Source organism: Macrosteles quadrilineatus, unplaced genomic scaffold (genome assembly GCF_028750875.1).
Source record: "Macrosteles quadrilineatus isolate MER2022 unplaced genomic scaffold, UCM_ALF_1.0 Scaffold_2__2_contigs__length_208266976, whole genome shotgun sequence".
Lineage (NCBI taxonomy): Eukaryota > Metazoa > Arthropoda > Insecta > Hemiptera > Cicadellidae > Macrosteles > Macrosteles quadrilineatus.
In genome coordinates this window covers 113966337-113985018 of record NW_026542595.1, presented here as the reverse complement: position 1 = coordinate 113985018, position 18682 = coordinate 113966337, and the positions used below count along the sequence as shown (strand labels likewise).

The 18682-nt window shown below is 35.3% G+C and overlaps 1 protein-coding gene across 6 annotated transcripts in view; it reads right to left on the bottom strand.

Annotated features, from left to right (window-relative positions):
• Positions 1 to 18682, bottom strand: part of LOC128985513 (transcriptional enhancer factor TEF-1-like) — a 116143-nt gene that overhangs the window by 3622 nt on the left and 93839 nt on the right. For 3 of the 6 annotated variants that reach the window (XM_054405081.1, XM_054405075.1, XM_054405076.1), the window contains exons 4-10: positions 9540 to 9670; positions 7992 to 8150; positions 5968 to 6005; positions 3768 to 3954; positions 2685 to 2747; positions 1709 to 1875; positions 880 to 1114 (exon numbers count right to left, since the gene is read on the bottom strand). In XM_054405081.1, the coding sequence (XP_054261056.1) occupies positions 880 to 1114; positions 1709 to 1875; positions 2685 to 2747; positions 3768 to 3954; positions 5968 to 6005; positions 7992 to 8150; positions 9540 to 9670 (980 nt within the window). The remainder of the gene's footprint in view (positions 1 to 879; positions 1115 to 1708; positions 1876 to 2684; positions 2748 to 3767; positions 3955 to 5967; positions 6006 to 7991; positions 8151 to 9539; positions 9671 to 18682) is intronic. The other 3 variants (XM_054405078.1, XM_054405079.1, XM_054405080.1) reach the window with 3 other exon arrangements.

Sequence of the window (18682 nt, the reverse complement as noted above, 5' to 3'; positions counted from 1 at the left end):
AAACCAAAAATCCCGCTTACCAGGTTGAGAAAATGCCGTTTTATTCAGCTTCAATACAACGAGAAATCCTGTTTTATCCCACTAGTATGCCTCGTTATAGAGTAAAATTTTACTGTATTATGTTTAAATAGCTCTTTTAAAACTTTTAAAAGAGCAATTATTCAAGCACAGTAGTGCTTAAATATTTTGGTCAATTGGTGTAAGTTTTTATCATAAAAGCATTATAAAAGAAAAAACAGACAACAGAATCCCGAAAATCCCATTTCACCACGCATCCCGTTTTAATCCCACACATGTTTTTCCGTCAGGATAAAAATCTTTTGTATGGAAACACTGTTGCCAACGTTTCAGATGCGTTGCATGAGCCCAGCTTCATACGATACAATTCAACATCTTAAACGTCACTACCCAATACCTAGATATGGTAGTTCGGTCTAGACAATCTGACCAATCAACTAACCTTCCAGATGATCAAGTACCGCGAGACCATTTGCTATTTCCATGTGGGATGATTTTACACTTTAGCATTTATCATTGGATATTAAAGCAGACATCCTATCTATATGAACCAGCTGTTGGCAGTTTCTTATAAGAAAAGAAAGTAGATGAATATGTTTTTTTATTTTTTGACACTGAGCTAGAGCTAGTAGAACTGAGATAAACGATGCTATGTCTTAACAAATAAGTCATTCTATCAGTTTGACTTGGTTAAAAAGCTTGCACAATCGACAGAAAAAAGTTGTTTACATCAGCTCAATCCAACTACATCCATTTTAATAAAAACTGACAACAACTTTAACACGGGGATGGAATATCTAGTTCCATCAATAGTCCACGACATAAAGCAAAGAATAAATACGAGTAGTGTTTGCACATTACCTGTAGAATGGTAAAGTTTTCCAGGACGGAGTTCATCATGTATTTCTCCGGCAAATGCTTCAACTTGAGTATGAAGTTGATCATGTACTCGCACATCGGAGATCTATGAATCCTGTAGACAAATCTTCCGTTCTCGAACCGAGCGTATTCCGTCTCTACCTTCTCCACCACTTGTTTCCCGAACGAACACACTTTTGTCGAACACGTGATGGTCATGTTCTCGTTGCTTTCGTATCTGTAAAAGAGGAATATATCAATCAATCAATAATAATATAATATTAAATAAATAATCAATATTAATAATTATTTACCTACTATAGTTCGGCCGCTTAGAAAGCGACCTCCTCCAGCATTGGTTTAGCATTAGCGCGCAGGTCGTTTTCTAAGCGGCCGAACTATACAAAATATTACAGAATTATAGGGAATATTACTTTCCCTACCACTGCATGGATATAGCTCATCGTTCTAGACTGGGATGGATCATTCCCACTTGCTAATCAGCTAATTTTACAGTTTTCGTTTCTACACTAATCACAGCTGTGGACACGGTACGTTAGTTAACAACCAGTAAGCAAATAACATAACCTTAAAAGCTTTAGCACTACAATCAGACTCTCGCTGTTCTGAATGCCTGTTTAATTCAAACTTCCTGTTGGGGAAAAAAGTTATGATACTTAAATACAAAACAATTGTAACGTAACTAGCTAATGGAATATTTTAGTAAAATTCTAATCAGGGAAACAGAAAAACGCTGATTGTTTCTAGGTTTTTGGATGATAGACGTGTCATTCGGGGAATTCTATATTTCTATCATACTTGCGCTACTCACTGGCTAGTGACTCCGTAGAAAGCCCCCGCCTCGTCCTGTATGTTGGTGTTGAGGTCGGCCCAGAACTTGACGAGGAAGAACGCACTCTGCGGGCCTTTGTCATACAACTCTTTGAGACCGCCTTTCTTCTCCGGGAACTTGTCGTAGATCTGTCTCACGTCTACGGGCTGTAAGAAATAGAAAATGAACTCCAATACGTTAAGGAAGAAGGATACACAACTAACTAACCTAAGAAAAGAGTTCCAGATATTTGAAACTGCAAAAGTTCACAACATAACAAACTTGAAATTTCGCCTATACAAGGGGCTTCTTCGGGGGAAAGAAGTAAACTAGTAGTTTAAAATTGGCAATAATTTGAACTATCTAAATCAGTCTTGCCAACACGTCATTTTCAAATAAACTCTAAAAATTTTAATAATGAAAGTCTCAATTAACAGCATATTATACCCTGTTTGCCTCGGTAATACAGTATAGTATTAAATTGTGTGGCAACAGCTTAAGCCTTGTTTACAAGAAACTAGTTGGCAGGCAGGTTACCTACTTCAGGCAACACGGAATACACAAGAGACCTGTATGCTGGCCTCATTTAAATGTGGCTTTAGAGATAGATTCAGTTTTTAAAATTCATAATATAAATCTAAGAATCACGAAAAATCCATAACAAACAACTTCTTTTAGAGGGATTTTTAAGGGACTAAATATTTCTACTCTGTCTACATTGTTCATTATGAAGTGTTTAATTTTTATTTGCAATTTTAATAATTTAATCAAAGACGAACGTTTTCACAATTACAACATAGTAAACAGAAAAAAGTGAGTGTCCCTGTCTTAGAGTATTGAATTAAAACAAATTGAAACACGCTGAAACTGATATATGTTCCTATAGTGAATTTTATTTGACGACATGATTGAAACAGAACCATAAATAGTGATTGAAGATTTCACAGATTGAGATTTTTATTCTATGAGAACTTACCTCTAGCAACGGATCTGTGTACGAGGCTGAACCGCCTATGTGGACGAACAGGTGTTTGTGGTACTGAAAACCAGATGTTTCAATCAGTAGTCAATAAAACAATATGATAAATCAACAAGTGAATATTTATATCAAAGATTAACATCAAACATTGGCTTTCAGAAGATAGACATCTAGTGGTAAATATATTATTGAAATATAACATGGTTGAGCTAGAATTTTTTCAGGGTTATATTTGCAAATTTTTTGTGACGTTCAATGGTCGTAAGTCGAGTGCAGTTGAAATTGAAGCGATGTAGCCACAGAGTAGTAAAGTACAGGAACATTCAGTGGTACGCTTAAATGGTGACTAGCACTGGTGTCTAGAGCAAAGTCCATTACCACCCCCCTCTTCCTTACGTATTAATCATGTAATATTAATGGTTATTAATGCTTTGTATGTATTAATGTATTGTATTAATAATTATCAATGTAATTTTCAATGGTGACTAGTACTGGTGTCTACAGCAAAGTCCAACACCACCCCCCTTGCCCTTACGTATTATAACGCTCACATTAAAAGACCCTGTGCCCTGTGTGATAGGAATTTCCGCACAGTGCTCGCCGCACGGGCTCTTCACAAGTATATTACTGGCACAACATACTATAGCTGAAAGCGCATGGTCGCCCCATAAGAAAGTTTCCTTTGTCCGTTACTTCTCTGTGTTTTAGCGGATCCCAAACACAAATAGAGCAGTTTAGGGACACCGCAGAAATGCTCCCACAAGTAGTTGACAGACGCCAGCTGGTCACGTACAATAAAATTCTGATTCCTGATTCTGACCAAGTTAATATACTAGAGGAGTACAATTGGCTCAATATTCGAGCCAAGCTAAGTTTTTAATTTTACATTTCTATTGTTATCACAAAAAGTGGGTGCGAAGATTCTGTAGGCCTAACCAGTATTGAATCCAAAGTCAGGAAGTATCAAGGCCAGAATTGGCTCTTCCGTTTTTTAGATAAAACACAAAATTCACTGTGATAATTGTTATTTTCAAGTTTAGTTCAGTTTCATAGCTTATCATATAAATTAGTGAGTATTACCGTGTCAGGCTCCCGCGATTGCTCCATGAAGGCGGAGAACTCGACCAGCCTGAGTTTGTGTGTTGCGATGGCGCGGCCTTCCCATGGCGGAGGTGGCGGGGCCTGTAAGTCGCCTCCCCCCACCACAGCTCCTGACACGGCCGTCGACGGCTTGCCTGGGTACCCACCTTGGGCGAAGGGCTTCACACTGTAAACAAACATCACATTCAGTAATCTCGTTCAATGTTTTAAACATATGAGCTGACGATGGCAAGTGATGTTTCTTTTATTTCAGGGACTAAACCACGTAGAGTAAAATAACTCTCAAAACTTACAATAATAAAATATGGTTCAACAGATTCAATAAAATACAGAATTTTATCAACGTTATCGCCAATATTTTCAAAATTTGTTTTGGACGTCAGTTGTGGGAAACGAGTTGTTCTTGTGGTAGGGCACAGGACCAGTCCCTTGAACCCCCTCCCTTCTAAGTTCGAAACCAACTATTTATCATGTAATGTAACGACCCAATAATGAATTGCCTGAAATAATGTGTATCAATGTAAATAAAACAATGAACACTCCAAGAAGTAAGATGACTTGAGTAACTTGAACATGTTGGGAAAATGTGTTAACAAAAGAAATGGAACAGAAAACGTATGGAAAAGTAAAATTAATGCAGCGTAAATAGAAGAGGAGCAAAGATAAATCATTCGGCTATCTGATGTCGTAAGTCACCGAGACCGCTGTGACCACGCCCCCTTTAGTCTACTGATCTGAGAGACTTTTACTTATCCTCAACGTAAACGTAAAAGTGAAAACTGTTAATTTTATGTATAAATACTGTGTATGTGTACGAAATATCGCGGTAGAATTTGATTTATTTTTGAAAAAAAAAACATTGGAATTTTGGATTTCAAACTTTTTCACATTAGAGGTTGTTTCGAAAACTATTATTGATTCACCAATTTCTTTTATAATATGTTTTTTTTAGTTTAGATTAAATTTTAATGATGAAATGTCGATGCAGAGGAATAAAAAATGAATTGAGAACAGATCGGAAAGACAACAACGAGATTTGATTTGATTTCCATTAGATATTTATTATACAAAAAGAGATTTCAGTACAGTAATTTTCAAATTTATAAAATTAATTTACAGCTTTGTTGTACATTATGCAGTATTTTTTGTTTTTTTACGTTTCATAGCCTAAGGATGTCTAGAAAATCTTCTACAGTGCTTTGTTATAAATGGAAGTGGCGACAAGTAAATTAGAGTAAGCTTTAAAACCGTTTTTGCACGAGGGCCAGTAGGCAAGGCAGGTTACGTAGCAGGTTACCTGCCTCTAATGTATTCTGAGATACCTAAGGCAGGTAACTTGAACCTGCCCACTTAAGAACAATAGCAACCTAAACAATTTAACAAGCATTCCAATCGGAACCCAAACACATCTTTTAAAATTCAAAAGAAGAAGCTTTCTACCATTTTTCTCCAAGAGGAAGTGCGAGGGAATACCGTTGCATAAACAAGACTAAGGTTTCCGGGTGAAAAATATGCGGAAGGAAGCAAAGCCATTGAGAAACTCTGCAGTGATAAATGAAGCGGAATCGGAATTGGATAACAAGTAAACAAACAGCTGTTAAATGCATGAGGCTCCATGAAATATGCATTACTTCATTGACTGAAGCTCCGTCAATAGAGCAAGTGTTTCTCCGATTCTTAAACTGATGTAACCTAACGGATGAGTAACTAATCTATATACTTAATGCAAAAAGGGTTTTCCGTTACATCCCTTTTACAGTGGTCCTTCTTGAGGGCCGCGTTAAGGGTCAGTGGAGCCCTGGGCAAACCCTAGAGCAGCAACCCCCCCTTTTTTCCTGGTGCTGGCGGGCAGTGCTGGGGGGCCCCGCTGGGTGCCCCCAAGCCACCGACGCCCCTGGGCATATGCCCAGTCTGCCCGTTTATAAAAGCTGGCCTGTCCTTCTTAACGGATTTTTACAACTGTGGTGTCATTTTAAAGCTTGGTGTAGTGGAGTGACGAATGGTTATTAAAAAGGTCCTTTAGGGCTTCGACCTCGTAGTGTTTTGATTTTTTATAATTTGCTTTCAACGATACACTGATACCGACCAACTTTCCTTATATAGGCTAGTTCAAATGTTAGTTGTAAACAGCTGATCCTTATTTTGAATTGAGCTAAAATGTGTGATGAAAGAAACTTACTCTTGTGATGTACCAGGCTGCAATCCAGGTTGCCAGAACTGAAACAAGTAAAAAATAAATGTAAGTAAAGCATGATTTTAATATTTGAATTTTTGGCATATATATTAGAAATAATGTTAATTTTTAATTACCAACTACAGTAATTATTTCCAAGCCAAATTTTTACCCAAGCAATAGTTATTTGTGCAACTAGTGAGAAAAGTGAGCAATTGACTCACTCGAGAGAAATCCTTACTCACGAGCCGTAGGCGAGTAGTGAGGAATGGTTTCTCGAGTGAGGCAATTGTACTTTGAACTCGAGTTGCACATTATACTTTTCCTACAGTTACCATAAAACAAATAAATTGGTGAAGAAACATAACCTATTTTACACAGAAGTGAACTTTTAATATAACATTTAATGTGAAGTGACAAATACAACAGTACAACAGCTGACCAGCTGATTTACAGCCAGTGCTGCCAACGTATTTCGCGTGCATACGACATTGCCTGCATGTTATGCGCTCACTATTTCGTGCCTTCACGTTGCAAATCTGGAGTGAGACAAAGTAATTAGAGTGAGACAATGTTAACATTGTCTCACTGATGAGCGAATTGGCCACTTTGCTTTCTCAAATCAGTGAGAGAACATGTACATTGTTAGGTAACTGTAGGAAAACATTATTTATTTGGTAACCATCACTAACATGGAACTTTGAGGTAAATTGTACATATTTTTTAGACCTAAAATAATTTAATTATATTGAATCTTTAAACGAATCGAACTTTTATAAACTGCTACGGTTTCCTTTGTTTAAAATTTAACTCTATTTACAGTTATCGGCGGATAGAGAAAACTAATAAACTTAAGAAATTCAAAACACAAAGTCTTTATTTCTTTGATTTCGAGGTAGAAATTATGAATTGAGACAAAATTATAAAAGGACTAAAAATTCCAAGAGTGCAGAGAGGGAATGTTTTCATTTTCCTTTACATTTCACGCAGAACAACAACTGTTCTTTTATTTAGAACGTTCTCAGAATATTTCTTTTGATTATACTGTATTTGTGAATTTCTTCTGTATCTAATAGAGTATTTATCTCAAATGTAAAACTTCTTCGATGAAAATAAGAGATTTTTTTTTTTATTTATTGTAAATGCTTATTTTGTAGACTGCAATCTTTAAAGATTGTTTTTACTGTAACAATTGTTTTGAATTTATACGTCATGGAAAACTTGTTAACATGCTTTATAGCAAATAATTTACTAGGCCTATTGTTAAAAATTTGTTTGAAGTAATTGTAAGTTTGACATTTTTTTACAAAATTTAATTTTATCAGGACTACCTGTATTTTTTTTTTTTGACACATCTACTCATTTTCATCACTATTCTAAACTGCTAACAAAGTATTTTGCTTACCTATCTACACAAAGATATGAACAGTACCAATTTTAACAGTTAAAGAGATTCTATAATTGACAATTAGATGCACTTTCGGTTTATTTCGGTTGAAAGTGGTGTATTAGAAACGATGTTTACACTGTTGGAGCCTCGATTTAACGTTAATTTTTATTGTACAACTACCTAACTGAAATGGCAACAGGATGTTAACTTTTAGGAGTAATAAAAACTCAAACTTTTTTCTTATGTGAGTTAGTGTATTTATTTATAAATTTTCTTTTATCATCCCAGTTTTAGAAACTTAATTTATGTATTAGATTTAGTTTAAACTAGTTCAAAAACCTTACTTACAGATGGAAAAAATCAAGGTAATCTAATAAATGTATTCCTTTTCACTCGCTACATTCCAAGCTTGAAAAAAAAAACTTAATTTCTATATTCCCATTTTATGATCAGCCGTTTAGTAACGGCAAATACATTCTTTTGTAAAACTTCACGTCAAAACAATGAAAAAACACACTAAAATAATCGAAAACCCTAGTAAATAAGAAAACTTATCAAAAAATCCTTATCGTTAAATAGCTTAAGCGGGGTTAATCAGAGCGGTAAGGTTAGTGGTGGTGGTGAGTGTGGTGGTACTCACCGCGCCCGGATACGACACCGGAGAAGCGAGCCCCAGTGACGCCAACCCCGCGGCCGTCGCCTTGTTGTGAATCGCCGTCGCGCTGACTATCTGCGCCGAAGACATTGATGACATGGTCTGCAAGGCCTTCTCCTTGGCTGCATGATCTTGCGGGACCACCTACGTACACACCACCACTTTCACCACACCACTCCAATACCGTCCGAGCAAACATTTAGAATATTTTCAAAAAATCAGCACGATGGAGATAGGTCTATAGTTGTGTAGATCCAGCAAACTCCTAGTAAGTAATTATTTTCGAGCACTACTACGACGCCACTATCAAACAAATATTAGATTGTTTTAAAAAGTTTCAATGATTTTTGAAATTGTCGGTATGATGGATACAGGTCTATAATTATGCAGATCACACCTACTACCTTTTACTAAATGATTACTGTTTAGTCTCCAACAAGCTCTACCACTTGCATTGTATGTAAACACTATAGTTCCTCTAAATATTACATAAGTGACTCCACTTTTGACGATTTTAAACATGTAGCTATGATGGAAATAGATCTTTAGTTTTGCAAATCCTTCTTGCTAGTTTGGTGAAATTGGCTTTCTGATTCATATATTAATTAATGTCTTCTAAACGTAAATTTTTTTAGACTGACATACTCTGCTATGAGCATATTAACTACTTACACTACACCCCTACTGTTCAACTAAATGTATTAAATTCGTTATAGGTATTATTTTGTTGAATTGGTTGGTTTGATTTAAATATGTCTGTAGTTTGCATATTCTAAATCCCTCTTTTGATTACTAACGCTTACAAAGCAACTCTTAATGTCCAACGTCACTTTGTATTACAAATTTTTTATTTTAATTTTTCAACAATAGGTTAATTATTTATGAAATTTAGATGCACAAACAATTCTTGCTAAATTTCATTAAAACGATTCAATTATGTACAACTTCTAGGGCAGCTTTATGAAATTTTACGGTAATTATTTATCTTTCGGCTGATACGGTTAAAAATGTTTAATAATAACCGTGTTATCCAGACCAACATAAGGTTCTACTTGCAATTGATAAACTCTGATTATTAACAAAATGTTCAAGCTTACATATCTAATTTAATAGTGGCTAAGCTAGATACCAGACACAGTTTAAACAAATTTTTTGTTACAAAACATAATGATGATCAACTCTCTGATTTTTCATTAAATTTGGACAAAACAAGTAAGCTAAATAAGTTTTCCGACTGTTGTGATTCCAAACCATAGGAAAAATGGGATTGTAAATATACTTTTTTCTCAAATTTTAAACCGCTACCGACTTTGGATGTATCATAATCAATGGTGAAATATAAAACCAATCTTAAAAACTGGGCTACCAAATGCTCTTGGTTTCCAAACAAAGAAAAATGACATTGTTGGAGAACCAACCTGTTCAATTATTTTTGAAAAATAGACATTTTTAGTCGCATACTTATCATTGTCCGTCTCATGGCTAATTGTGGTCTGTATCTGCTACCTAGCCGTCGCCTAACAGAAGACTTACCACCTTGAGCTTAGCCTGTATCTCGCGTAGTTTGCGCCTCGCCAACACCTGGATGTGAGAGCTGACTTGTTTGCGGGTCCTCGTCTTGCCGGTGCGTAGTTTGATGTATCGTGCGATCAGCTCGTTGCGTCCTGTAAGCAAAAATTCCTACGATTAGTTTCCGAAAAAGATTTTACTTTGAAACAAAATGTTAACAATCAGAACAATAAAATTTCTAATTATCTTTATGCCTATACACCTATGAGCATCACTTATACGACTAGTAAAAAAAATATGGTGTGTGAAAATTAGGTGTTTTCTAGTTTAGTAGTTTTCTGTGCAGGAAGGACCGGTATGATCCCTAGCATAATACACAACATTTTGATGGGGATTTGAGTTACAAAGCATTTTTGAGTCCTAAAAACAATGTTTGTGGTAAAACATGTAGACCTACGAACAAAATGTCTGGGAAATGTGTGCAATCAGTATTAGAACCTTTGTGTAGTAATAATATATAAGCATTTATGATCAAAATGTTTACTAAAAGTACTGTACAAGAAACAAGTAGGAGAAGGACTAGGAGGTGTTGAATGAAAAGTCACGATGACCTTTTACGACAATGATACGGTGTAAACAATCCGACAAAGGTAAGAAGAGAAGACCACGAATAGCAATGGCTTGCTCTGATTGCACAATTTACTTGCTCTCATCACATATCACATATCAAAGCTGGATTACATCTCCTTAAATGGTGCTGGGTGTGAATGGAATTGTGTGATGATGAAAAATTGTAAAAAGGTAAAATATACACAAAAATAAACACAAACTAATACAAAATTTTAAGAGTTTTTGAGAAGGATTTGTAATACCAATGTAGCTTTAAATTTAATACTTTCTGTGGGTGGACCTGTTTGATTGAAACATTACTATGACTTAAGAAACAATTGGGCTGAAATATTAAAAAAGGCCAATTATTTTGCCTAAAAATTATAGAAGTAAATTTCTTTTTTAATTCACCCAACCTCAACACTTACAGCTAACTAATCGCGACTATTAACATTTCAACATAATTGGTTTGAAAAGGCGTTGATATTCCTGCAAAAGGAAATTAGACAGGATCTGCCGCTAATTAAAGACATAGAGGAGAAAGTGTAAGACAGTTTCCTTTAAGAGACAAATGAACCTGGTTGGCCAATGGTCATCAAGAACAACTGCGGAGAAGTTGCAACAACGGTGCGCTATCGTACATCATGGTGTGATGCAACCATCTCAGACTATAGAGCACTGGATTATAGGACTTAGGCACACGGACAGTATGGATTATAGGACTTAAGCACACGGGCAGTATGGATTATATGACTTAAGCACACGGGCAGTATGGATTATATGACTTAAGTACACAGACAGTGTGGATTACAGGTCTTAAGCTCACAGAAGAGTAAGGATTATAAGACTTAAGCATACAGAGGGTATGGATTATAGGACTTTAGCACACAGACAGTAGGGATTATATGACTTTAGCACACAGACAGTAGGGATTATATGAATTTAGCACAAAGAACAGTATTGATTATAGGTCTTTAGCACAAAGACTGTGTGGATTATAGGATTCAGGACACAAACAGTATGGATTATAAGACTTTAGCACAGAGACAGTGTAGATAGGCCTAATAGGACTTAAGCATACGGACAGTATGGATTATAGGACTTTAGCATACAGAGGGTAAGGATTATAGGACTTTAGCACATGGACAGTATGGATTATAGGAATTTAGCAAACAGAACAGTATGGATTATAGGACTTTAGCACACAGTCAGTAAGGATTATAGGACTTTAGCACACGGATAGTATGGAATATAGGAATTTAGCACACAGTCAGTAAGGATTATAGGACTTTAGCACACAGTCAGTAAGGATTATAGGACTTTAGCACACAGACAGTAAGGATTATAGGAATTTAGCACACAGAACAGTATGGATTATAGGACTTTAGCACACAGTCAGTAAGGATTATAGGACTTTAGCACACAGACAGTAAGGATTATAGGAATTTAGCACGCAGTCAGTAAGGATTATAGGACTTTAGCACACAGACAGTAAGGATTATAGGAATTTAGCACACAGAACAGTATGGATTATAGGACTTTAGCACACGGATAGTATGGAATATAGGACTTTAAGGAAAGACAGCTGATAGCTCAATCAAATTTTTTCCCATCGAATTAGCCACAGTATAGAATTTCGGTTTTATACCCTAAATAAAGTGGTATTCCAACTCACTTCAACAAATTTGTAGCAGAGGCTGGTATGTGAAAGCAAGCCTTAAATTCGTAAGGTTGTCAGTTCAATTCTGAGTAGAATTTCTTTTTACCAATTCTTCTTAGTTCAAGTTGATGTTATGTAATACAAGACTATATTTCCTTTAGACCCTAAATCAATATAACTCTCAATTATCATAAAACAGTAGAGGTAATGAACTAAATCAATACCAATAAACTTTTTTTGGTTGGTTTTAAAATATTCTAAAAAACATTTAAAAGATATATCAACAAAAAGTTTGTTATTATATGAAATAAAAGTACACAACATTTTGACGTATTAAACACACATTTACGAGTACAATTATGACTTGAAATAAAACCTGAAAAACTTATAATACCCAAACAAAATTACTTTATGAACCAAACAAAACAGTAGAAAAACCCCCCAAACGAATGAACCAAGAGCAAAACGCTTTTAAAACCCACTGAGGCGGCAAAGCGAGAACATATTAATGCTGGATAACAGAGGGAGCGAAAATAGTTGTAGAAACGTTATTAGATTATAAACTCGACGGGGAAAACATCTTTGATGAACGTCGAAGCAAAACCTAAACAAAGGGGGTGAAGGAGGGGTAATTATATAAGAGAGCTTCTCTATTCGATTACCGTTTGTGACAAACCTTCGCAGACTCATAACGATATCATTTCTGTCAAAGAGACAGTTTGAGGGGCGGGAAAGGGGGTTATTGTGGGGGGACGAAGGGGGCGCGAAAATAAGTCCGGGAGCGGCCGGGGCCAGAAACTATGCCAAGAATGTGCAATTAGTGACTCCGAGCGGGAAACGCTCAAGAAAATGAAAAGAAAGATGTGAGAAACCCCCCGCCACCCCTCCCCTCCTATATAGACGTTCAGCTAAAGGGTTGCTTACTCGGCGCATCATTAGAGGGGGAACTGTGAGAAGGGTATAAAGAACAGTGTTTACGTGTACATGATTGAGTTGAACGTTGTTTCTCGACAATAATAAATTATGTTGATTGAAATAAATGTATTTAATTAAGTGTTGATATTATGACGTGTATGTGAATTTTATTTGTTTCACTATTTGCGTTGCTCTAAGGATATTAAAATATTCTACGTAACGTTTTCTTATTTATTGATACATTACGAACATATTTACTGTTGTCGTCTAGTCAATATCCCCTTGTAAATAATTTATATTGATTAATTTGTATTGATTATGTACGTAATGTAATAATTACAGATATAAAACAGTTACAGAATACAGGAATAATTACAGATTCGATACATAAATTCGTGTCTCAGCTTACTAGTAGACCAATCTCTGCGATAATTTATACATTTTCACCTGATCCACCCCTTACAGCTATAGTAGATCTAACCCTCTTATCATTTACCTACAGTACCTATTTATTTGGATGTCTATCTTATCAATCCACCTCCTTATCTACACGTTAATAATACATCCACATATCTTATTATTTATCCATTTTACACTCTCCCCCTTATCTTATCAATCATCCTTATCTCCACACATAAAATGGATCCACCTTCTTTATTAATTACCTATTTTTCATTTGTATACTTATCAGTTCACCTCTTTATCTCGACATATAATATATCCACATCTCTCATTTATCCACTATACTTTCCCCCTTATCTAATCAATCAACCTTATCTCCACACATAAAATGGATCCACCTACTTAATTAATTACATATTTTTCATTCATATTCTTATCTCAACAATCCACCTCTATCTCCACATACATAACACATCCCACTCCCTTTTATTTGTCCACTGTACTCGCCACCTTATTGTATCAATCCTTTTTATCTCACATAAAATAAATCCACCTATACCTACCCACTTTTTCATTCTCCTGCTTATCTAATCAATCAATTCCCCTCCACAGACAGATCCATGTATTTCCCTTTTTAGCCACCAGAGTAAACCACATACACAACCACCATATATGTTGTATATGCTTGGTTATACTACCTCGTACGTCTCATTTATAGTAACTAGTAACATAAACACCCCCTAACCACTAACGCTTGTTGACCTTAGTAACCAGTAACCAACCCCCCCCCCCCACCAATGCTTCTCTAGGTTTATGTCTGCGTCTTCGCCGTTTCAATCCTTTGATAATCACCGCTCCACAAAGGCGCATTCCTCCCTTTGTCCTCTCCCCACCCCGCCTCCTCAGTCCCTCGCACTTAGAAATTAACTTTGCAGCATTTTTCCGCCGGAATATATAACGGCCATCATTGTTTTCGCCCAACTTTCTTTATCTTCCCGCTCAACTGTTCGCCCCGCTTCATCCTTTGCGATTTGTCGTCTCAAAGATTTCCGTAATCAGTAATCACCGTTTGAGCTCTGAAGTTATTAAATTATGGTCGAGATAGAATCAGAGAATAAAGAGAATGGGTTAGAACTTAAATTACCACTCAAAACAGGTTCCGATGAAAACATATTGATAAACTACGAATGAAACCGATTGTAAACGGATAGTTGGTTAGAATCTGTATTTTTTAATTAATAATTTATTATGTAAATAAATTACATACTTCTTGCTCCATCAAGCTAGCTGCTGAACGCAAAGGATAACAAACAATAGGAATAATTGAGGCTAAAAAAATAATAAAGTACACAACGATTTTAATCTTGATCAGTTAGAGTATAATTTATTTCTTAGGATTGATATTGAAGTCTTCAATGTCACAATGTAAATTTCCTTTAGAATATTTCTTTCCAATTTAAATCTTTTCCAAAATGTATGCAAAAACTTGTAATGGTCCCTCTTGATCCAATAAATGAACTAATTACTTCAATTGGAAGAAAACAATTACAGAATTCAGAAAATTGAAACAACAAACAACATTAATGACTTAAAGGCAGCTTTTAGTCGTTACAGAAAAGTATAGAACCATATCTTCTTTGATGACGGTAAAAAAAAATGTAATTTAAGAAAAAACATACATGTAAAAAAATCATTATAACGTGTATGGCGTTTATATAAAAAATTAAATAAATTTCCTACACTCAGCATAACATTTTTCACACTTTCCAAATTATGTTGCGTTTTTCCCGTTGTTGCGGTTTTTATGGATATTTGATGCAAAGTGTGCAAAAACAACGCCATCCCGAGCGAGACGATTTAATATGAATAGAATTAGAACGATCTCGACCATCACGCAATGAACGTTCTGGTCTAGATATTCTTCGTCATCTTGCAAATCCTACACTATTCCTGGTTTGTTTTCACTCTAGCCCGAAATTTGCTATATTTTCAAATTTTATGTCACAGTTCCCAGTATTTATCCAATTTGATTTCAAAGAATAGTTTTAATTCCTAACAAATTTTGCGTTTGGCCTTTTCAACAAGTCCGACACTACAGTATTGAATTATGTCTATTGCAAATGAAGTAAACTTGCCTAACCTTTTAAGCAAACCTAACCTAACCTAACCTCACCTCCTAATCAAATCTAACCTAACCTGCCATAACCGGTAACCCAACATGCATAGGCACGATTTTAATGGTTGCGGTCCAAGATGTATGGAGTAAAAGTGTACTCCATACATCTTGGTACTCCATACACTTTTACTCCATACATCTTGGTACTCCATACACTTTTACTCCATACATCTTGGTTGTGGCCCTCTACTTGAAAATTTCCCACACATTTAAATAACCAGTGCCTGTTGTATACCAAAAATCTCTATTTTAATTCCAATTTCATTCCCCACATTGTTTATTTATTTCATTCCAATCCAACCTTAATTTTAATTTGTCCAATTTTCACTACTAGATTAATAATCGTACTACATCCCTCATTTTATCGTTCTAATTCCATCCCATATCTCCATATTGTTTTAGTACTCCAAATTGTAATATTTTTCAAAGTTCTCTAAAAATTAAATTATAACTGAAACATGATCGAACGTTCGTAATCGAATTGTGCGTTAGTCAGGGAAGATAACTAAATTACTTGGACATTTCAAAATCAATGTTTACTGATAAGTAACCCATCTGACTTAATATTAACACAGATTTACAATCCAGTATATTTAAACACAAACGGAATTAAATGAATTAAATTCAATAGCGGAGAGATACATTTTTATAGCACGCTCCTTTATAGTAGCGAATAAGTAAACCCCGTATTACTGGACTGTGGACTCAATAACTACTTTTCAATGACGCGATACATAACCAAAAACAAAAATATCACAAAATAGTTACTAATCAATCCAACAACGATGTCAAAACCTTTGTTAAATTAACTGACTACTCATCACATGTTTAAAATGGACTTTTGCACATTTCCAGTCGGTTATCCCCTCGACAAAAACGAAAGAAAAAACAGACACGAACAACGAACCGTAAAATTCGCCGAATAACAAAGAACGGAGTAGACCCGCTGTGGGCGAAGCACACACGCACACACACACACACACACGCGCATGTATAATTAATTAACAGTGTGTACACGCAACCCCTTATAGGGGAGGGGGGAGAGAGGAATCCGCTATTGTCATATGATGTGTCGGCTCTCAGTCAAACGCTCCTTATTGAAATGAAAACGTCACTGACATCAGAGGGGTTGGGGTGACGAAGGAGTTGAATTTAGGTGTCGCTAAGGTAGTTGTGATAAATATTTTAGAATTATATGACTCCAAGGTGTTGTGGAAGTGGGCGAGATACAACCTCGAGAAAATAGTGAAAAGAAGCTACTGTGGCAGCGAGTCAAAATGCGGAAGCCATCGTCAAGAAATTGTGATGCATAGAGGAAACACGTCAAATAGTAATGGCATCGATGGATCATAACGTCAAAGAGTCATAAAGTGAAACGTCAAAACGGCGAAAAGTCATATAAATTGAAGGATAAAAACGTCAATGAGTCATCATTTATAGCGTCAAAGAGAAATGGAATAACGTCACAAAAGAGTTAAAACGTCAATATGACATAACATCAACAAGATGTCGCGTCAAAGTCATACATTCAAAATGGAACAACGTCACAAATGCATCAAAACCGTCAAGGTGACAACCTCAAGAAGATGTCACGTCAAAAAGTCATACATTAAAGATGAAATAACGTCACAATAGTGTCAAAACGTCTATATGTCACAAACTCAAGAATGTGTCACGTCAAAGAGTCATACATTCAAGATGGAATAACGTTACAAAAGCGTCAAAACATCAATGTGTCATAAACTCAGGAATATAAGGCACGTCAATGTGTCATAAACTCAGGAATATGCCACGTCAATGTGTCATAAAACTCAGGAATATGCCACGTCAATGTGTCATAAAACTCAGGAATATGCCACGTCAAAGAGTCATTCATTCAAGATGGAAAACGTCACAAAAACGTCAAAACGTCAAAACGTCAAGGTGACATAACCTCAAGAATATGTTACGTCAAAGAGGCATACATTCAAGATTGAATAACGTCGCAAAAGAGTGAAAACGTCAATGCGGCATAACCTAAGGAAGTTGCCTCTTCATTAAATCAATTATTCGTTTATGTGTCGAATAACTAAGGAATAACTTAACCTCAACGAATGGATCACAACTGTTGCTTTAATTTCCCTCCTCCTTTCTGTCTAACCACGTTATTTTTGGGCAATTTTATCCTAACTATACCAACCTTACAACACAATATTTACCTGCGGAGATTCCTCCCACACTTTTATTCCAATTACACAACCACGGTAGCTGACCAACTGCTAAATAACTTATCTCCTGACCCGGGAATTTCTTGGCGAATCCGTTCTGCTTTTGTGGCCGGCTTGGAATTCCACCGGTGTTTCTACTCCCACTAATTGTAACTCGGGAAATAAGTTCATAAGGGAAATAGGTTAACCCGTACACGTAAACATTTTTAGTTTTAGTTTACACTGTATATATTTCTATTCGTACACAAAATGTTACGTCTTAAAATTAGTATTTTGAGGAACTGCAATACTTGCAATATTTTTTCATACACTAAAAAAGAATTTTTGAAATTGTCTTCGAATGTAAATTTATTTTTAAGATGTAACACGTTTTATCTAACATGATGGAAAAGCTACTAACACTACTATATAATCGAAATAATTTGTACTACACTCATAAATGTCAGTCTACATATTTTATTTAAACTATACACGATGCAAGAAATTAATTCTGTTTTGATATGCGATCACAAAAAAGTGGGAGACCAATAAAAAATACGTTAGATATAAAATAATTAAAAATTACCTCTTAGTAATATATACCAATTTTGTAAAAACATGTCTACTCTGCATACCCTTTATTATTTTATAACATTTATAATTTACAGTACATATATTTACAAATATGTGTACAGTTTGACTCGAAACATAAAACAAAAACTTCAGACTATAAATAATTGAAAGCCATAAATGTTAAATTTGTACGTAAAATACCCCCGCCGCAGCAAACCTGCAGACTTAGCGAATTTCCATCTGCCTGATTAGATTTAAACTAAAATGTCTCCTTAAAAATATCACATTTATTCCCTATTTAAACAGAATTAGTTTAATGAGTACTTAGGTTTGCTGCAACAGGGAGGGTAAAAGTTTTTTTTTTTAATGTAAAATATTAAAAGGTACTGTGGTTTAGTAAGAAATTAATGTATTTTCCAAATTTGATCAAAATATGTTCATAAACAAGCAAACTACAACAGTTGACTTATTCTCCATAAGAATAACATGGGAATTTTAAAATTACAATTTTTTTGAATTTTCTCCGTAACAATTAGGCGCATAATAACGCTTCAATATACTAAATTATTTGTTTTTTTAAGCTCTACAAAATGGTTTAAAAAGAAATTGTGAAATTTTGTGTTTTTAGGGTCAAAAATGGGAAAAA